The 21,994-nt window shown below is 42.6% G+C and overlaps 2 protein-coding genes across 3 annotated transcripts in view; one reads left to right on the plus strand and one right to left on the minus strand.

Moving 5' to 3' along the window:
• Positions 1–2,839: 2,839 nt before the first annotated feature.
• Positions 2,840–14,723, minus strand: QPCT (glutaminyl-peptide cyclotransferase). Its single transcript, XM_033055233.1, has 7 exons — positions 14,557–14,723; positions 10,634–10,780; positions 7,996–8,277; positions 5,648–5,824; positions 4,718–4,817; positions 4,124–4,240; positions 2,840–3,245 (listed from the first exon to the last, which is right to left on the minus strand). Exons 1-7 carry the CDS (start codon positions 14,656–14,658, stop codon positions 3,100–3,102), a joined length of 1,071 nt encoding a protein of 356 aa, XP_032911124.1. The 5' UTR covers positions 14,659–14,723; the 3' UTR covers positions 2,840–3,099.
• A 5,658-nt stretch (positions 14,724–20,381) lies between these two features.
• PRKD3 (protein kinase D3) overlaps positions 20,382–21,994 on the plus strand; it is a 44,032-nt gene continuing 42,419 nt past the window's right edge. Inside the window, exon 1 of one of the 2 annotated variants that reach the window (XM_033053785.2) lies at positions 20,382–20,501. The gene's annotated coding sequence lies outside the window, so the exon portion shown is untranslated. Of the gene's footprint in view, positions 20,502–20,972; positions 21,061–21,994 lie in introns of those variants that run through there. The other variant, XM_033053783.2, reaches the window with a different exon arrangement.

The following is a 21,994-nucleotide window of genomic DNA, read 5'->3' on the forward strand; positions in this document are numbered from 1 at the left end:
TGTGTACCATTATTTGGCTTCAGATTCTTGGGAGAAACTACCTTGTCCTGTTACAGAAGGAGCCAGAGCACCTATTGCAAGACAAATAACTACCATAATATGGATTTTTTTTTTTTCAGCTTTACATGTTAGGTGATGGCTCTTGGGTTCATTCTGTTCTGCATTCCCTTAACCCAGGTGGTAACCACAGACACCTTTGGCACACAAAGCCAGTAACAACCTTTTGTGGCTGGTAAACTGATTTTTATTCCCTTCCCCTGACTGAGGTGTGACAAATCCTTTTCAAGTAGAGAACCTGAAATTCTGCTGATTAGATTAACTGAAGTCCTCTATCGATTTCTAACCCTTGCTGCCACCATCCAGCAGGGAAGGCGAAACTGTTGGCCATAGGTTCTTCAACACAAAGCATCTCTCTGAATTCTGAAGTGGTTATCTGCCCTGTGCTTGTCCAGGCTCAATGGATCTGGATATTTAATTGTATTTAGTGTTGAAACTGAGGGTAGAAAAGATACCAGTCCTGATCTCTTCACTTGTATTTGTTGTTTTCTGGGCATTTTATGAAATAGCTTTGACTTTGTCCTACCTGCTTGTTCTCCCCCTGCCTTACTAGCAATGAGAACCCACCTTGTACCATGTCTGTCTTACTGACTTCTTCTTGTGCTTTTGAGAGCTCAGATTCTTGGATTCACATGGCTGCTGGGTTGATGTAAGTTTTCCTTCCAGCAATTATTTTTAAAATTAATAATGGATCATATGAATTGCTAAGATGATGACCCTTCCCTCTTTAAGTAAACTTTTCTAGGGCTAGCATCCAGTTAGGAGATCGCCCATTTTTCCTGTACCAAAAAAAACCCCAAACACAAAAGACAGGGGAGGAAGAAAAAAAAAAGCAAACCTTTTCATGTTTTCTTTGCATTTTGAGAAGTATTGAATCATATTACAGCAACCTGTATCTCATTTCCTTGGACAGAATAAACATAACTCGAGAGCTGCATGCTCAGGCTGTAAGAAAATTGGCATGATTTGGTGTACTACATGGTTAAATTATTGTTCCAACCAGCTCTTAATAGAGATTTTAAAAACCCGGGCTTTTCCCAATTATAACAGCCCTCTGATCCAACATTTCACAATGAAGAGTGTTTTAAGTTAACTTCCAAATTCTCAGACAGGCAGAGAAGCAGTTCCACACTGGAAATGTGTACTGCATTTTTCAGAGGTCCTGCAAAATATGAAGTACCACAAGTGTTCACTGAAATCAGCCGCATGAATTCATGTATATTTCTATATACATATATATTTCTATATTATATTTATTTCTGTTACTTTCTTCACCACTTGGGAGGGTGCAGAAGGTGCCTTATACTGCTCAAACTATTTGAACTTCAGAAGATTTAATGCAGTTATTTTGGACTATTTTCTCATGGGCTGAAGTAGAGGAGAATATGATTGCAATGAGTTTAAGAAGCTTTGATATATTTATGCAGATGTACAGTAATACCTGAAAATAAAGACATCTGTCTAATTTTTTAGAATTTTCATAGTATTCCATTCCAGAAGTTGCAGGTAAGACAAATGTTTCTCACCAATGTGAAAGTGATAAGAAAACGCAAAATGCTTGTTTCATCCTGAGCTACCAAAATCAGATTAATTTTCAGGCTATCCTGTAATAGTAAAATTTTACAAATTTTCATTGCTGTGAATACCTATTTCTGTAATAACTTTATGATATGGATGTGAATATTGTCTTAGGCTCCAAAATATTTGCTTTAGGAAAATGATAAAATACAGGCCAAATCTGACATGCCTACAACTCCATTGCTTACCTCCTTTTTAAATCTCTTTGCTCAGGGTAGAACTTCGTAGGGAAGAAGTTTGGAGCAGTAAAATACTGACTTGTTTTCTCTCAATTCATCTTCTATCAGCTTGATATTTTAATTTTTTTCTTAAAATAGTCTCATCCTTTTCTCACCAGTGGAAACCATAATTCTGGCAGTAGCTTTTGAATATTGTTCTTCTGGCTTTCATTGATCTCATTCCAGGCTTTTTTTTTGCCACTGTTACACAAAATCTACTGAATAATTCCAATAAGGAATGTAAAAGCACTGGGTTGTTAAATTGGTATCTTTTTGGTGCCTAAACTGTTGTCTTGCTTTTAATAACATTTTATTTTTGATAGCACTTTGCTTTTAAAATTGTATTTAGATAAACTATAGTTTCTGAAGTGATGACTTTCCTGGTATTATTATTTTTGTTGTAGTCTGTATTAAAAACAGGAGGTGGGTGGTGGTTTGGAGGTTTTTTGGGTCAAATTGCGAATGATTCTCACGTGACTGAATGGTGTGTACTGGGTCATTGCTCCCACACACTGCCTGATCTTTTGTTTATATCTCCTATGTTGCAGTCAGAGCACAGGGAAACCCCCACATACCTTCCTGTTAGCATTACCCCTACTCTTCTCCATCAAAAAGTATCCAACAAATGATAGGGGCAAAACTGAATTGGGTTTATTGCTCTGTTTTCTGGTGGTCAGCTGTCTGCAGAGAAAAACTCTTGCAGCTGCCTTTGTAGGGGAAGGAGGAGAAGTACCAGAGGAGATTAAAAATCACATCAGTGTGTCAGGAGTTCTAGCAGCTCATATCAGCATGAGGTGGTTTAGTTCAGGCCAAAGTAGAAGTCTGCTATGGTGTGATTTTTGCCTCTTTTGATAATGTGGCGTAAATTTCCATAGCTGAACACTGCAAAAGTTGGTCACAGCTTATAAAAACTGTGTAATACAATTAAGTCATGAGGCATTCCCTCCTGGGATTATAATACATGACAAAAACCAGTGACAACAATCTGGAAAAATTCTGGATTTTTTTTTATTCAGAGATAAAACATGGAAAGATAAAATTCTTTCCAGGCTGAACTAGTTCTTATTTAATGGTGTCTTACTTGGCTAATGGACCAATGGGCCAGGAGCAGCTCAATCAATAATCAGTCTAGCAAGAACTATCACATTTTTCTTCACCTTGGCACTTTCTAATGCAATTAAATAGCAAGTGTGAAGGTGGGCAAACAGTAATGTGAATGGAGTGCAATTTGTTGATGTTTTGTTTGTCACAGGTTGAGATACTCCAGTACAAACACTTGCAGGATTTTGTTGAGATTGTCAATAGTGGCTTTGTCAAGGTTTTCTTCTGTGTCCTTCATGGTATGCCATACTGCAGGAAAAGGGGATGGAATCAGATGCACGACTGGAACCCCTATAAAAAGGAAAGTGAAATTTGGAGAAAAAATATTGCAGAAGTTCTGTTAAGCCAGCTGATACTTCACTATTTAGCAACACAGTCAGGTAACTACTCAATAAGCTTGCTTTACAGGGTGTGTCACTGCAGCTTCCTTTTATCTTCTTGTTTTGATGCTTGTGACTGCATCCCATCATTAAAGAGTGTGTTGTGTAAAGCTGCCACCTTCCTTTCCTTTGAATTCTTTTCCGTCTTTTTTTTTTCCTTTTTTAAAGTAATCTGTAGTTACTTGGGGGTTTTGGGGGGGGGTTTTGTTTTTTTTTTTTTTTAAATTCTTTGCATTGTGTGTTTAGGAGCTACAGAAGGACAGAGAAAAGTCACTGCAGCTCCTGAAACAGAAAACTGATTACCATGTTTTTGTGAAAGTGTTAAGACTGTTTTTGAAGCATTTTTTACTTCTATATGTAAATGGTAAAATAGGGTGTCTTATTTTTACTCTGGAAAATAGAGACAGCATTGCTTTCAGATAAAGGAACTTCCACTTGAAAGGACTGTTATCACTGCATATATATGTGTGTATATATATTTATATACATACATACACACACATCAAGCCACTTATATGTATTGCAACTTTTAGGGAAAAGAGGAGTTAAACCAGTCTTCTGCTTCCTGACTGCTTTTGGGAAGGACTTTTTTTTTTTCCCCAGCCTCTTTCCTGTTTGTCTGCTTTTTCTCTGATTTTTCATCTGCATACCACTAAGGCACTAAGGAATTAATTTTTTTCATAGATGTTACGTCAAAGCTTGACAAACATGAGCATATGTACTTGCTCATTTACTAAATGATGCATTTCTTACTGAACGTATACTTCAAAATATAAGAATTTCTGGTACCTCTTAATAAAAATGGAACATGATCATCTTCAACCAAGCCTCGATGTAAAGTACTCCGGAAATACTGACTTTCAGCAGGGTGATTCTTCAGCAGATTCATGTTGTGTAGCTGTTTCTCTGTAATGCCCAATGAGAGTGATTACTACAATTTCTGGACAATGAGACATGTTAGCACATTTGAATTATTTCTTCCTCTCCCATGGGAGCTTTTTCCACCAGAGAAGAAAAAGGCAGTGGTGACTGTCTTTTGCATTTGTTTAATGCTTGGGAGACCTCAGGATTGGTGCTATTACCATCATTTTACAGAACTGAAAACTAAAATACAGAAATGGAGCAGTTGCCAAATGTCACAGAGTGACAATCAGTAATAGATTCTGTTTTGTTGCTTACAAATGTCTGAGAGTCGTCTTCAGTTGTTTTATTAAGTAAGTATCAAAATCTTCATATAGGTTTAAGATTTCACATTTACATTATCAAAGATTTTTATTGTAAACCAGAAAGCTGATCTAAAAATCTGATTTACAGGGCTTGATACATTCAGAAAATACTCACTAGGTTTTGAAATTCATTCAAAGCCCATATCCTTCTGCTTACCAATTGCTTGAAGCCTCTGAAACCATCGAAGAGTGTTTTGAAAATAATTGGGAAAGACTGGGTTTGGTGCACCAATTAAATCCAGTAGTACAAACAGGTCCTAGAGAAGAAAGAATCTTTAGTACAGAACGCTTTCCTACAAGATCAGCAGCAGCAATGAAACTCTTATTTCCTGTGTAGGTCATGAGCAGGTCTTTGCTAGCCCTGGCCAAAGATCTGGTTTTTCTACCATGGTGCCTGAGAAGAATTCGCTAGCAGAACATGATTGCTATCTGAGACATTTTGCTGTCTTTCCAAGGAGGGAAAAGACAGGCTGTTCCTCTGTTCCTCAAGCTGAAGCAGGCTGCATATTAATGTGCAATTTATGTGTTGTATCTCTTTAAAAGAAAAACGACAGTAGGTGGGGAGAAAGAAGAGGAAATTGCTTCTTCCCCTGAGAACAACGAAGTCTGTCAAGGAAAAGACATTTTATGAGTCACAAGAAGCAGTGACAGAAGAGAAGTGCCTCAGAAGTAAACAGGGAAAGTAGAAGGGAACAGACAACCAGAATGTCAGTAGGAATCAGAGGAAAACAGAGGTTGGTGTAGCTTAGTCCTGAGCTAGGGGAGATTTGCTCATAGGCCAATACTGTTTGTGCTCTTATCACTTTGAATTCTTTTCCTGAAGAAGGTGGGTATCCTAGTTTATATTCTGATAAATTGTGTATTTTGATATTTCTATGACTCTTCCTCATACTTGCATGCAGCAGGTCTAATCACCTGAAAAGCTCTTGCCAATTCTCTATCATATTTCATAATGTTTCCAGAACCCTGCTTCTTTCTTTAGCTTTAGTGGGACCATGGTTTCTTGGGAATTTGGCCAGTTACCTACTAATTAAATTTTTAAAAATACCATTTACTATTGTTCATTGAGGAGGTGAAAGCCACTTACTATGCCCTGCAGCTGGTTTGTGGTTGTTGATCCAGGTGGGTGTGGAGTTGATGCCATTTTTTGAGCTAAGTGTTGAGATCCATAGAGGGAATCAGAAGGGGACCACCGAACAAAGGCTTCTTCACCATCAAAAAAAATGAGCTGAAGTGAAAGGTCTGGTCTTGATGTTGAGCTGGCCTGTTGGAGGAAGTTAAAAGTAAAATCACTGATTCTGACCAGAACATTGAGTAAAGGGCAAATACTGTTGTTATATATGTAACACAAATAAAGGGTGTATTTTCAAGGTTCCCTATGCAAACCTTCCTTTGGCTGTTACTATGGTGTAGTAGTGGTAGTGATCAGTCAAGGTAATTGTTATTTATCTAACACAGCGACACATTCTCCAGTCTCATATAATTTTGGTTCTGGATAAAAGTTTTATTTCTGACTTTGGAAGATATGAGTGTTGAGACCTGCAAAACGAGGTAGCAGCAACATTATCTCAAATAATGAGGAGATGTGTCAGTAACAACCCCTGATGGGAGTGCTGATACTATTATTTGATTGCATCACAAGGATTAATATAATTGCTACAGCTGTGCATCAGTGGAGGTGAATTATGTATTTGACAAGTTAATGGTTCTTTGAGCCCCTTCTTTTCATTCAGCTTGACAGTTGCTATAAATACTTTAACCCCTCTATGAATTAACACTACTTCAAGTAAAATTGCATGATGTGGTTGAAAAGGTGGGGTCACTGGCAGCAGTCATGTCCTGGATGGGCTGCAACTCCCAAATAGCTGGAGCTGATGCAATATAAATAGTGAAAACCTTCTACAAAATGCCCCTCATGCAGGCAAGATAGTATTGATGGTGCTCACAGTGGCATATTGATTTCTCTAATGGCAGTGGTTTGCTGCCCTTTGTCCTTTGCACATGACAAGGCTCTCTGGGCAGCAGTCATTTTGCATTATGTTCTGGAGGAAAATGCATCAGTGCTATTTGAGTTTTAGGAAGTAGTAATTGTGTTGTTATTATTACTATTGCTGCTCCACACATTTTAATATAGAGTCTTTGCCCGTTAATTGTAAACTTACTTTATATAACTGGAGAAGCATCAAGATAAAAACCACAATTTCGAGTCAGAGTATAAATATATTTGACTGAAAACATAGCAAAGTCTGTTGTGTTACCATAAGCACAGCAAAGACATCATAGCTAATGTATTAAGCAGATGGATCCCAAAGTATATTTTGTTAACAGACTGTACAAGTGGTGGCCTGTGCAAATTAATTAGTTGCCTTGTGTCAAATGCTGTCTTAAGTGATAAAAAACAATTTTCATTGTAAAATAATGTATTCATAGTGAAAAATGCCAGTCTTTAAAGTCAGTGTGCAGGTTGTTTCATAAATAATCACCAGGCAAATTTATTTTAAATGAAGCTTCTGAATGAAAGCCTATGTATTGCAGGAGTGCTTTGTTTTGGCATGTTTTTAATCTTCTCATTCTTAAATACTTGCATATCAGAAGGCACCAAATCAGTTTCTGGAAACTGCTGTTGACAAATAATCGTAATACCTGAGCTGAGTGTACTCCTGACACTTTGTAGAGTGTCTCTCACATTTGAGAGAATTTTTCCTGTAAAAGCTCTGAAAATGTATGAGAATTATTTTTCTGTAAATAGTGAATAGTGAGCCAGTAGATGGCACTCGTGAATCCGTAATCCTGCAAATTTGTAATCCTACAAGCTTCAAGAGTTTGTAGGCTCAACAGATTTTTGTGCCTAGCAGTTTCAGCCCTTTGAAGCAGATTTTCGTAGCATAGGTAAGACAGACTGATAATATTATACTTCTTCCATAAATAAACTATTCGAATTTGTAAAAAAAAAAAAAAGACTTGAAACCTGAGTGTGACTCTTCTGTGCAACAATTAGTTAATCTGTATCTCAAAGCAGAATACAACTGAGAAGTTTCTGCAGGATTCAGAACGCAACAAAACTTTTCAATGACAATGTTACTGGAAATGATAGAAACTTTTGAGTCAGGTTCTGTTCCTTTTAGATAGAAAGTAGCATGGTGTCTTTCCAAGTCTATGAAACATCTGTTATTCATGTATCGTTAGTTATTTTTATATAGTATATGTTTATATAGATAACTTTTAGATATACACCCTTTTTATAAGAAATTTTAATGTGATAATGTACTTTAGAGCAGTAGATACAAATCTCTGTTTGTTCTTGGAGTCAATGGGAGATTTATTACAAGCACAGCAATCAGAGAAGCCAGCATGCAGGCTATGGAAAAGAATGTGGAAATGCCCTGAGGCCTGTTGCTGTTGGAAAGGCAAATGAAAATGAAACAAAAAAACTACCTTGATTAACTGAAGCTTGTTATCCAGTGCTCGTGCCAGCTCCAACATCATAGCACAAGGCACAGCTGAATCAGTTGCTCCCACAAACACTCTGTCCTGCCATTGTTGTCCAAAGAATTTTGAGTCGTAGTGGCAAGCAAGTACAAGATGGCGTTTTGCAGAGGGGTCAAGAGTGCCAATAATGTTTGAAAATGTTTTATAGCCATATGGTGTGTATCTCTGAAATGTATCTTCTTCAATTTCCCAACCAGCCTTTAAGGTTTGAAGACGGTGCTTGATATGCTGCAATTATAAGAAACAATCAGATTAATAGTTCTTGCTTCCGAAAGATGTTGCAGAGAGATTGTTATTAGCTAATTAATAGTGGTTCCTAAGCTTATTTTTCTGTAAGTTCATGGTTTTTTAAAGGATAAACTTCATAGCAAAAAATGTAGTATCACAGTATAACTTTGCTACCTGAGCCTTTACTGCCTCATTTGCTTTTTATTTCTTCCTTTTGACCCTTCTCTTTGGAGTGTGAAGGTGTTTTGAATTATTGCCAATCATTATGACACATTAAGATCTTGATCTCTGAAGTTTTCAGGCCAGTGTCTTTTTCAGGTGTAACTACAGCAGATTTAATGTTAACATCTTCAAAGCTTAACTCTGATATGCCCTTAAATTAAATGTCAGAATTGGCTGCAGAGACCTTGTTGTGGCTGTTTAAACAGTTACCATACAGAGATGCCACAGCAGTATAAGGAAACAAAAAAAAAGCTGTTTGGGTTGGTTGATTGATCTGAGATGGTTGGTTTTTAAGCTTCTGTGAGAAATCTGCCATTCAAGTGACATAAATTGTTTACAAAGCTGTAACAGATATGTAGATTTCTTTAAAGAAGGATGAAACATTTTGGATTAGCATTTTAAAAATGAAATTCTGTAAGTGTAGCTCATGTAAAGATAAGAATTAAGACCATCTATAAGGCAAATCATTCATTTTAGCTGTCTTCCTGCCTGAAGATAATGCCTCTAACAACCCCAGCTATACTTCAGCCAGAGCTCTGGCTAACTCATACTAGAGGGACATCTCTGTTTCTCTGTTGAGCAACTTTTTTTTATGGGTCCCAAGAGAGCTTCTTCAAGGCAGATTCCTCTCTCTTTAAGTAAACATTAGGAAAAGCCTCTGAGGGGAAAACAGACTTTGAGGACTTGTTCTGCTCTTAGGGAAGTCAGTAGGAATGATAAAAAACAACAATATTGCCATAGATTTTAGTGCTAGAACAAACTTCCATTTTGTTTGTGGTCACCCTCTGAAAGCTTTTACAACATATGATCTATCAGCTATCAGTAGGCAGAGTGAAGGATGGCTGTTAAGGATTAAGGGCACTATATAAGCCTGGATGGAGTTCCCATCTTTTCCCCTTTTCCCTTAAAGGAGTCTGATGATTTTGTGTCTCAGCAAAGAAATGTAATCCATTTCAAACTCCATTAACTGTGTTTTGACAATAGAGGACTCATTCTTTTCCTTTGGTGTGGGGTCTAATTTAATACATGCTGTTACCTTATAACAGGATGATCCTATTTTGAACATGATCTGTGGTTTTCTAGCCTAAGCTCAGCTGTTTTTTTGTTTTTCTTCCTTTTCCCCCTTTCACTTGGCTGCCTTCCAGAGTATCACTAAAGAAACCACAAAACTAAATCTAGAGATGTATGCACACACACACAGTGCATAAAAAGGCTGCATTTTTCCAACCTACCAATTGCAGAGTAGCAAATAAATTTATTGTAGTTAGGGCTGTCTGAGAGCTGTTGAGTCAGTGCCTGAAGGGTAGATGAAGGCTAGTGAGATGATGTGAATGTCTTTAGTAAACTCAGCTGTACCATTGTCTGACATTGTCTCCCGCTTGGCTAATGTGATCCAGAGTCAGCACGGACACTGTCCTGAAGATTCCATGCTCTGAGTGCAGAGCAGAGGTGCTGACAGAGCAGCAACTGGTTGGGTGGTAACTTCTTGTGGCTCAAAGACAATGTGCTGGAGTCTTCACTGCCTTGGGCTGGCTGCAGCCTGGGTTTGTTAGCCCAGCACTGGGACACTGCTGGGCCTGTGGAGCTGCTGCGGTTCGTGGGCCAGGGCTGCACTTTGTCGTGCTGACCATTTCATCTGCCTGCCCCTTTGGACTCCTCTGATCCCCTTTTGTGTTGATGCACCCATCTGAAGCAACACTCCAGGGCACTCCAGCAGCATAGGACAGGGCCTCTCCAGAAAAAGTGGTGGGGTATCATTTATTTCATCCCATGCATGGTCTCGGGTTTGAGCCAGTGACCAAAAACCTGCTCATGTGAGGGAAAGGACAGCCATTGTGTTGTACTTTGGGTACCAAACCTGGGCAAGCTTGTAAATTTAAAACATGATTATTTTTTAAAAATGCTTATATTTCATCATGCAGCCCAGGGAAATAATGCCAACTAACGTGCAAGCTGTGTCATGTAGGCACTACACGATCTAGACTTGAAAAAGTTCATCCTACTGAATGAGAGTAATACGACTTCAGTGGGGGTCACCAAAGGTGTTACCAGAATATTATTATTATTAATTATTATTATAATTATTAACAATAATAATATTGTTCTTAGAGGTTGTCAGGAAATGTTGTCTTACCTGTCGCACGATGTAATTTCCTTGTGATCCCGGGTATCTTTCTATCAGGATAGGGCGCAAATCATTCTCCCACATTTCAGAAATATCTGTGTTGGCCACAACTTTTTGAATTGCATCAGAACTTAAAATTCTTGGTTGGTGAGAATACTGTAGAAGGTAGAGAGAAGAAAGAGTGCTGTAACTATTATGAAACCTTTTTAACCATAGTTTTCTTCAGAATTGCAGTAAAAATGGTATATTGTGCTACTTTGATTTACTCCCAACAAAAAGTAATTAAAAAACCCCTTTTCACTCAGAAATGATTGGCTTCTCTGTCTTCCATTTCATGGAAAATATACTATTTAAAGTATGGGAGAAAGTTTTACCTACCAGCTAGCTATAAAACCTGAACCTATGAATGGTTTCTCTGTTTCCTAATATCAGACATGTCATGTCTGCAGCCACACCACCTTTAGCTGAGGTTTCTGTTGAGACAAACATCAGAAGCTTTGTTTCTAGTAGTAATAATATTTAGCTTTATGCTGTGTCTATGTTACAAGATGCAGCAAAGCAAAGAAATGCCTAAGGTAACTCACTCCCAGAGGGAGCGAGCTGTGTCATTGTGGCCTCTGCCCACAGCGGCAGAGTGACTGCACAGGATGCTGTGGCTCCTTTGGGGCTAGCTGGAGCATTTGTCAGCTTGGTGAACCTCAGCAGTGACCTACATCCCACCAGCATGTGACTTGCCTCCCAGTGACTTCCTTTCTCTTGCCCAAGCCAAGGCCTTTGGGGCTGTATTAGGTGACCCAGAGAGCTTGAGACATCCTTATGTAGCTGGCAAATGCACATCTCTGATGTGCAAGAGCCCTGCAGTGCTCTGGAGTGGTAGCTGAATGCCAGGTGGGATTCCCAAGGACATCTCAAATGCCCCTTTATACACCAGGTTTGAACCTGTCCAATCTATAGCAACTGTCTCCTCAGAAACTCCCTATGCCACTACTGGTTTTATGGATTCCTATTTCAGGCACTATCATATACAATCCTCATTTATATCACAGGGGCTTCCCTCTACTGTCTTTCTCCTGATAAAAAATACTCCTTTGTTTATTTGTTTGTTGATAAGAACTGCCTTACATGACTGATCAGGCTCACTGTCCTTCAGGGTACCTTGTCCACGTCATCCTTTCTGAGATGAGCAAAAGGAGAGAAACTGGTACATGAGCACATCATAGTTTATACTGTAGGACAGTGGTATTTTTTGTTTTATTCCTTTTCTTTCTTCGAACTGCTTAACAGTTGACTTGCTTTTGGGCTGCTCCTGCATCAAACTGACATTTTCATAAATACCTGTTGAACCCCATCATTGTTATGTGTTAGCAAAAAATAATTCATTCTCCTTTTCTATTAGTGTATGTCATTTCACAGGTATCTGAAATAACACCTAAAACCCTTTACCTGGCCAGAATGTGAATTGACCTCAAAAGTCTGGTATCTTATTACCTGTTGTCTTATTACCCTAAGTGATGAATATTGTTTAAAAATGGGGGTTGCCTCACTATTTGACTTCTTTTCTACTTCTGTTTGTTTGCACAAGCAAGTACGAGCATGAGTACTTTCTAGACTTCAATGCAAATATTTAATTCTGCCCTTCTCTTGTCTCCTAGCTGTTTATCTCTGTGTGAACCTTTCCTCTAATTCTACTTAGATTTACCAGTGAAATCAAGCAGAGGGGTAACAGAAAGACACTGAATCTCATTGTGCCAATTTTAATACAATGTTTAAAGCTGAATTTTGAGACTGTAAGGACACCAAAATTTAGGATGGGCGGTTAACATTTTTAATGCTAGAAAATTTAGACATAAAGAGAAATTGCATTTAATCTGATATTAGGATGAACTTTTGAAAGTTTGGAAATTGTACCATGGAAGTTGTAAAACAGTCTTTTGAAATACTAGGAGTTTAATATGGAAACTAGGAATTTAATATGGAACTTAGACAAGTGTAGAAGAGGCACAGTCAAGAGAAAATGTCAGGGAGCTGTTTGGTTTAGGAGGAGCAAGCTGTAAGGGGAGAGTGAAAACCTAAAGCTATATACTTCAGAAGAGTGTAGGAGGACTAATTAAGGAAGTTCAAAAAATGTGTCTGCATTTGAACAAGTTAAGAGTGTCCCTGGTAATTGGGGTCATCAAATCACTTTACAAAGAAACCTTATTAAAGTACAAATGCATGAAAATACTTCAGAAAAGAGGACTCAATTCCCACTTCTAATAATGGTGATATCTTCAAATTTGGGAAGTGAGAGGAGTTACAAAAGTGGTTATGAAATAGAGAAGCAAAATAAGATTTGTAAGTGATTCATTCTTTACAGTGTTGGTCAATCCCTATTTTGCCACAACAAGGAAGCAGAACAATATATTCATGACAGGGTTGTCACTAAGCCTGTTGTATAAAACTGCAAAACTTCAAGTTCTTCAAGTAGCCCAGGCTTACCTATAGGACTCTGAATTTCTGGCTCACACGTCCCTCCAAGGAGAAAGAACAAAAGTCGTTGAAGGACAAGAATTTGATGAGAAAGAAGATGTTGTTCCTGCTTAGTGTGTGCACAGGCAGAGGAGCTCAGGTGTGACAGTTCTGTGGCTGGATGACACTACTGACAGCACTGGTGAGGAGATTGACTGGTCAGAATGGAAACAGCTGGGGCTCAAGGGGGCTGAAAAAAGGAGCACTGGGGCTACATAATTGTCACTGACCAGTGTGACTAAAGATTTAAGCCCACATGTTCTTATGCATATATTGCATGTGTACATATACATGTATTGTGTGCAATTACAGATGTATTATGTTACAGATATATAGTCTATACATGAGCTATATATATCATATAGTGAGCTGTACACATATATATGTAGGTGTTGTAAGATACAATTAATAGAACAGAATGACACAGTGTCTCTTAACAACAAACAAGCCAACATTTCCTTGAATAGGGGTGAATAGAATCAAGGAGAAAGGGAATGACAAGGAGAAGTGTGAGGGAATCTTCATTTTACCAGCTTGTCCTGGACTCTGCTCTATTGGTGAAGAGAACAGTGCACTGGATTAGTGGAATTCAGTTGCTTCTTGCTGAACTTTGACTTCAGCTCTTCCACAAACTCTTGGGGAAGGGCTCTAGAAATGTATTTTCTGTTTGGAAATTCCTGAAATGTTTAGTTTTATGCTCTCCTATGTTTAATTATTTATGAAGAAAACTATGTTAATGTTTCATAATGGAACACTAAGAGCTGCTACATTGAGAAATCTGTGGTTTAAAGCTTACCACTGTTTAATTAAACCTTATCTCAAGATTCCTTTTTTCACTAGTTCACACACCTCTCTAAATTAGACACAATACAGTACGGGTCTACAACATATCAGAGCATTGTATCTTTCAAAACAATTTTGTACCTATCAATGGCTATCAGCACCATGCCTACTTGTTTTTCCTCGATATGTGCATATGCTGCTGGAAGAGCTATTTGTCTTCTCAAACTAAGTCACTGTCCTCTGACTCACTGTAATCACAATGAAAGTTGGAGTACAGTAGAATGCTATAAGGAATATAATTTCAGATTTTGATCCGTCTTGTCCCGTTTGGGTTTCCCCTTAAATTCAGTAACTGCCCCTGACGAAGCTTGTCGCTCCTGCTGCTCAGTCCCAAGAGACACAAAGACAAACGTGTGAAGAAGGTTCGCTCTCTGCAGCCACCAAGCTGGGGCTAAGAGGGAAGCCATGCCAAGCCCCGCACCTGCGGGACCGCGCCAAGGGTGACCCCAGCCCGAATTCCCTTTGGCCGCCAGGGCAGGATGGCTGGGGCTGTCCAGCCGCTCACCCCTGCCCGCCGGGAAGGCGCTGCCTCCGCACCAAGGGACAGTAGAGGAGCGCCGGGAAAGGCAAACGCGACCCACCTTCTCCAGGGTCCACTGCGCTCCGGCGTCCCTGCCGAGCGCCGGGGGCAGGCAGGCGGAGAGGCACAGCGCCCCGAGCAGCCGGGCAGCGATCCCCGCCATCGTCTGCCCCGACAGCGCCGGGCTGTGCTGGGGCTGTGCTGGGGCTGAGGCGGCACGGAGCAGGCACGGAGCAGGCACGGAGCAGGCACGGAGGGAGGAAGGAGGGAGGAGGAGGCTGCGGCAGGAGCTGCCAGCTGGAGCCGCAGCCCTGCCAGTCTGTGTGGCGGATCCCTGCGAGCCCAGCCCGTCCCCGCAGCACGTCAGCAATGCCAGGCAGGAGCTCCTGCGCTCCTGGCCCCCGCCCCGCTCCCTCCTCCCTCCTGCCGGCGGGCAGGCACTCGTGATTCCCACCGTGGGAAAAGCCGGAGCCTGCGGCTTTGCCCTGAAAGCTGGTTTTGTGTTGCGAGGGGCAGCTCCGGCTGCGGCTCGGGCCCCGCGTGATCTCCCGGCCCCGGGCAGCGCGGGGGGCTCCGGGCAATGGGAGCAGGGAGGATCCGCGGAGCGGCCCCGGCTCTCCCGCTGGGAGCCGGCGGGAGCTCGGAGCCCGCACTGCTGAAGGATGCGGCTGCAAAGACCTACGGAACCGCGAAGGGGTTTAATTTATCAATTTATGAATTCTTCTTATGGTCGTTTTTAGGCCTGAAACAACAACAGTAGTTGCTAAAATGAAAATCCGCTCTTCAGGCAGATTTTAAATTCTGTAATTATACTATCAACTAACAATGAGGCAAAATCTGTGGTGAGGCGGTATTTTGCAGTACGCCAGTTTAAATTATTAAACCAAAGATACAAGTTTCCGAGCTCGTGTTCTCTTCTTTAGGTAGTTTGACATCACCATTCTTGCTCGAGGATGTTGTAGAAAACATCTGACTATTCTGCATCACAGATCCTCCATTTAAGTTCTCTGATTTTTACATATTTCTTAAAGTTCAGGCTTAATCTCAAAACAAATTAAAAGAAAAAAGAAAAGAAGAAATGAAGGAGGGAAGCAGCAGGAGTAATTATTTTGCTGTTTGTCAGCTTTGTACTGGAAAGACACATCCTAGTAACTGTGGCTTTGCAAGTAAGGGTGATATTGGAGAAATGGAGCGATTTGTGATTTGCAGATTGCTGACGCAGATTTCACAGGTTTCATAGAAAAGCTAGTGGATCTGCCACCCAGCATATAGATGATATCTCTGGTGGTGAGAGCTTTACTACAGACGCAGCATCCTTCTAGCTGATAGACAGAATGTGGCTGTGTCCAATTTTTTCTCATATATGGGAAAACAAAGAGTTAATTTAAATTGGTATCTCTCTCTTTTTTTTTTTTTTTTTTTTTTTTTCCCAGTCGTGAAACTCCACAGTGCTTTGTTAGGAAATTGTTCCCAATTCACAGCCAAGTCACTGGTTAACAGGAAGAAATGGGCAATCTTTTGATTACCAAGAAAAATCAGCATGGTTGACAGATTTTTAGACAAAAGCCCCAGCATGTCAGAGATCAAGTCATGGGAAATTAGTCTAAATCCCACTACCAAGATGATGGTGATCCCAGCAGAACTACACAACAGAACAAAAGTCTGTTGCCCCTCCATGAGATTTCCTGTGGTTAACTATACAATCCAGATGCTGGACAGAATTTCTGGGTGATGTGCCAGGGTTCTCATACAATTTAGCAGAAAAGAAAATAAATACAATAGCTACAGGAGAAATCCAACAGGAATATAAACCAGGACTAGCTAACACCGCTTTCCCCTAAGGGATTGTGGTTCTTCTGAGGGTTATAAATATTTGATAGATTACAAATTTGGCAAGTGTAAAGTCAGATTAAGGCAGTGTTAATATCACCTACATGGGAAACACACATAAAAATGTAAGTGCTGGACCAGATGTGTGGAGAGATTAAACAGGAGTTTTTAAGGGCATTACTTTCAAAATTTGGAGTGGAGATATATGGTATATTATGGTACACAATATATGGTATACAATATACCCTCTCATAACCAATACCCACCCCATAAAGTTCTATGTCTATAAAGAAGACTGAGGGAAAAAAAAAAAAAAGAAAGAATCCATGTAACAGAAATCAGAATGCTTCACAGCTGAAAATGGAATTATGTAACTTTTTTGAATATGCAAACTTAAAAAAAATAATCAAAAGTGATGGATTTTTTTCCCCCAGGGATTTATAAAGGAAAATGTGTTGTTTAGTCCTGCTCCATACCACCTAATAGAAAATGTGTCAACAAATTGCTCAGTGCTCAGCTGTTCTATTGTATACATTTTAAATAGTTGGATTACTACTCTGAAAAATCAAAAAGATTTAGTCAGATGGCATCTAGAGGAGGGGGGAAAAAAGGGTAGTTTATTTGAAGAAAAGCATAGGCAATCTGTGACAGTATGATCTGTACACCGTCAGACAGCTGGTGTGACAGTGCCATCTACTGAGGTCCTGATGGACACTCCACGGAGGCACCGCTGTCAAATCCTTTCCCTCCTGCTGACCCTCCAACATGTCAGCATTTCAGCGAGCTGCATCATTGCCTTGGCCATTAACTCTGCAGGAATGCACTGCCCAGAGCTGCGGGTTCAGTGCACGCCGCTTTTCTCCAGACGGGGAACTCCTGCACCTCCACCCTTACAAATACATTTCTAATGCTTGGCTCTTCTGACTGGCAGCTCCGGGGCAGGGAGAGCAGAGGAAGTGTGGTTTGCTGTGCTTTGGATCCACATCATAAAAGGTCATTTCCAATCCAAAGTGGTCATTTCCAATCCAAAAGGCTGGATGGGACTCCAAGCATCCCAGTCTAGAGGAAGGGGTCCCAGGGGATTGGAACCAGATGGTCTTTGAGGTCCCTTGCAACCCAAGCCACTCCATGATTCTGTAATTTTGAGCCTCACCTGCAGCTGATTTGCCAACAGCAGTGAGGCAGCAGATACAGCCTGAGATTCCCAGTGCTCAGCAGCCTGGGCTGCTGCAGACTCAGAAATCCATGGGCAGCTCTTCCAGCCCAGAGGGAAAGGCTGATGGTCACAGAGGGACACGGGGGCCTGCAGGTGCCTGGTGCTCACGTGCATCTTGTGGGCTTGAGCTGCTGCTGTTCATCACGGTTAACTCATCCACTGCTCACCTCTGTGGGGCTTGGAGCAGCCTTTATCAGGCTGTGGAAGCACCCTACTGGGTGATTCATGTTAAAGAGACTCTGCTTCTATGGGCTGATGCCTTCTCAGACAACTGGAAAGAGTACAATATGTAAGGTTTGCCCTAAACACCTATTTAGGAAAATAACTTCATTTTGGAGCCAATACAGGAGAATTATACCTATAACTTTAAATACAAATATGTATTTTGTTTAATTAGAAAAACTCAAAAATGTATGTTTATACCAAGGTAAATTTTGATTCTATGTTTTTTAAGTCTATACTAAACTTTTCACTGGTTTGTTGGAGGTAGAGTTTGGGACAAAGTTCAGCTAAGGGCTCAAACCAAGACGATGAGGTAATTCAGAGACATGCCCACATTTCAGGATTTTATCCAAACCAAACCTGAACTCCTAACTTTTTTTCAGCTCCCTTATGGAAGAATTTGAGTTGAGAGAGTGAGAGAGAAAAGAGACAGTGAACAGAAAAAAGAATAAAAAAAGGAAAAGCAGTTCCATATTTTGTCTATAGAGATACTACTTCCTCTTTTTGCTGGCATTTGTTGCAGATCTTGCAGATCCTACATGAGAGCCTTTGCTATGCAACATCAGTGTCAAAAGCAGTGAAGAAAAATCATGGCAGCATGTGCTTATGGAATTTCACCAGTAAGTTCTCCCAAGACATTGCCTTGAATATGAAAATATTCAAAACATTAGATTGGTGAATAGAAATTAATACACTATGTATAGAAATTAATACACTATGTATTCATTGTCAGATTAAATGTTAGGGATATTATTCTCTAACTAGGAAAACTTGATGCTTTTTTAGAGTCATAAAACAGTTCCAAATGCAGTTTGTTTATATAGACTTGTGGTCCATACAGAAAACCGTTTTTTTTGTTTATAAAAGCAAATAAATACAATGAAAGTTGCCCATTTCCTGGTATCTCGTAGATGTAAGAATGATTTGTAAAGCACAGCTGGCTTCAGCGGGGAAAGCTGAGCTGTGACAGCAAGCTAACCATCTCAGGGAATGATGTGGGCTCATAAAAAAGAGTAAGAACATTGATGAAATCCACAGGAAATCACTAATTATGGTAGTCATAAAAATAACAGACCAGAAAGCTTGCCCTGTCAATTACTGCAGCCAGGGCTAATGCTGTCATGATGCTGCAATCACACAGAGTCAGCTGTGCATGTGCACAGATGGATGTGCTGCTCCACACACAGATGCTGAATGCAGAGCTGCTTTCAGACGTGTTTTACACATCTTTGCAATAGAGATCTTTACAAACAGAGCAGGGTATGGATGCTTCAGTTATATTTGTTTAATAGAAAGTAACTCGAAAGAAACTCTTACAGCAGTTTGGTTTATTTTGGCTGATGCTGTCCTCTGTTCTGCAATAAATTGATTTTAACTAATCCATCTTCTGATTTATGAAAAAGCAGCTATTATAGCTTAGGGCAGCAAATTAAATGGCACCAACCCTATTGGATGGTACAAAGCTGAGCTTCTTTTTAAAGAAATATAATCGTTGCCCAGTGACTGTGGTAATACCTAGTATCCATCTGGTGTTGTCCATAAACAGCTATTTTTAGGGGTGCTACTCAAAATGTGAGAAGCTTGCTGCACTTTAAATACAGTAGATTGTGACTCCTTGCTGTGCTAAGCATCAGAAATCATGTTTATGGAGGCAAGCTCTGTGTTTACAGTGGTGGCGTGTGGGAGTCCCACTTCAGAGGAAAAAGGAAACGAAGATTGCTCAGCTATTTGGTGCAGAGCTTTGGCAAGAACATCCCCTATTCATGGAATTAGCCTTCATTAAAAAGTCCCAGGGTGGTTTTTGGCATTCAAAACCAGTTTAAAGCAGTATCAACCATTAACTGCTATGTTTTTAGTTTAAAGTACTTCCAGATTTTTGACAAGAAGCTGCAGGGTAATTATTTATCAAATAAAATGGCGCCAGTCAGCACAGAGAGCTGGTTACATTCTCTATCAGCTGCACTGTGTGAAGGTCTGATGCAAAATAGGGTGAAGAAAGCGGAAAGACTCCCCTCAGCTTCACTGGGTTTTGGGCCAGGCCTCAGGAGCGCAAGATGAAGGAAATGAGAAATGTACGTTACAAACAGAGCTATAAATGACAAGGCACTAATCTGCTTCTCCATCTGTGTCTCGCTGAGCTGAGGATTAGAAGCCTTTGAATTTGACAGTTTGCCTTTTCAAGGTGTTTTCGGTCTGGTATATAACTTAAACTTCAGCAACTTCCTATGGTGGTGGGTATTATTTTAAGACTTGTACACAGAAATTGAATCCAAATTCAAGAAGGAAGATTACAAGTTGTCTCTCAACAGGGAGATTTCGGGCTGGAGAGAGGTTATAGAGGCAGTTTTGCCTTGCACCAGTTTTATTTGGTACTTCAGCTCAGTGTTTTTGCTAAGTATCTTGCGTGCAGAAATTTGCTGCTGATGCCAAGAGTGGCATCATTAACGCAGGGCAGAAAATGGGATTTGGGTGAATCAGAGTATTGAAGGGGGGGCTGAAACGCAGCAGGAGACGGACAGCGAAAGGGGCCTGGAGAACTTCTGAGGTCACGCACGCACATCCGCGGGGGCTAGCGGGAGACGCCGAAAGCCACTTCCAGCTCGCAGGTCAGCGCGGCCACGGAAAAGCCCAGCGCGATGCTGTGACACACTAGGTCAAGTATTTCCTGTGCAGCGATGGAGGGCCTGCCCGGCCCAGGGGACATCCCCGCGGGGCTGCGCCACCCCCGTCCCAGCAAGGTGAGCCGGGAGCGGCGCGCACGGAGGCGCGGGCTGTGGGTGTCCGGGCCGGGCGGAGCGGGGCGAAGGAGGCGCGAGGTACGGCGGGCAGGGCGGGGGCTGCCCGAACCCCTGGCGAGCTGGCACCGCAGTCAGCGGCTGCGAGCTGGCGCGGACCCAGGCTTTGGCACGGCCGGAGAGGCGAGGCCGGGGCGGCGGCGGGGCGGCAGCTGCAGCCCGGAGCGCAGGGCCCCGCAGCCAGGGCCGTCCCGTCCCGTCCCGCAGTAGCGGCTCGGGGCAGCGCCCGCCACGGCCAAGGAAAACTAACGGAAACTCTTTCAGGGAGCCCTGCGCGTGCGCCGCCCGCGCGCTGAGCCCCCCGCCCGCGCGGGGCACGTCGGGGCTCGTGGTTCGCGCAGGCCGGGCGGCCCGCGGCAGAACGCGGTCGTGGGACTACAGCTCCCGGCAGCCCCTGCGGAGCAGCCCCGTCCCGTCCCGGGCGGCTCTGGTGTGTGTGCGGGGAGCCGCGGGGCTGGAGATGCGCGAGCGGCCGCTCCGGCCCGGGGCAGCGGGGCCGCAGGTGAGCGCGGCGGGACCGGGGGCGCCGCGCCCGTCGCTGTGGGCGGGAGCCGCCGCGGGGTCGCGGTGTGTGGGGTTGTGGGTGTGTACGGGGGTCGGGGCCGCCGCCGCCGCGCCGGGGAAGGGCGGGGGCGGACTCGAAAAGTTCCTGCCGCGGCCGCGGGAGCGACCGCCGAGCCCGGCACGGGCCGTGCCCCGGGGGAGCGCCCGCCGCCCCCCGCGGGGGGAAAGCGCCGCGGCGGCTGCTCCGCCCTGGGTGCCCCGGGGTGGGGGTGACCAGCCGAGGCCACATCATCTCCGGAGATGGTGCCGGCGGGGGCGGGTCGCGCAGCGGGGATTTAAACCCGGCAGGGACGGGCGGCTGCCAGCGCCGGCCCGGACGGGGCTGCGTGACCCGCGGCAGGCAGGACGCGTCCCGCCAGTCCCGCCCGGCTCCTGGCGGGGAGCTGCCGGCCCTCCCGGTGGGAACGGCCCCTGCGGGGGTAAGGACCGCGATGGAGCCGCCTGGAGCGGGGCTCGGCCGGAGGAAGGGCGGGTTGAGGGCCAGGTGTGGAGAAGCTGCCCGAGAGACGCTTGGTTTGGGGGCAGCAGGAGCGGCAGGGACGGCGCTTCTGGGCGAGCGCCGGCTGCGAGCTGGGCAGCAGGGGAAGGAGGCAGAGGGACTCCTTCACAGCCCCTGTTCCTCCCGCTTTTTGAGATGTAGGGGTTTCCTTGCCTAAATAAAAATGCAGAATTTCAGACTGTATGTCAATTCCAGTATACACTTGTTTGATTTGATGTTCGGAAGAACTCTATCCTCACTACAAAGTGAGCAGTTTCTATGGCTTTCCTTTCGTAGAAAGATCCATTCTTTCCTACGGAGTAACAAAAATAAACTTCATCAAAGGCTTGTATGCGATTACACATGGTTTCAAAAGGCTTTGTCAATGCAAATG

This window comes from Catharus ustulatus, chromosome 3, assembly GCF_009819885.2.
Source record: "Catharus ustulatus isolate bCatUst1 chromosome 3, bCatUst1.pri.v2, whole genome shotgun sequence".
NCBI lineage: Eukaryota > Metazoa > Chordata > Aves > Passeriformes > Turdidae > Catharus > Catharus ustulatus.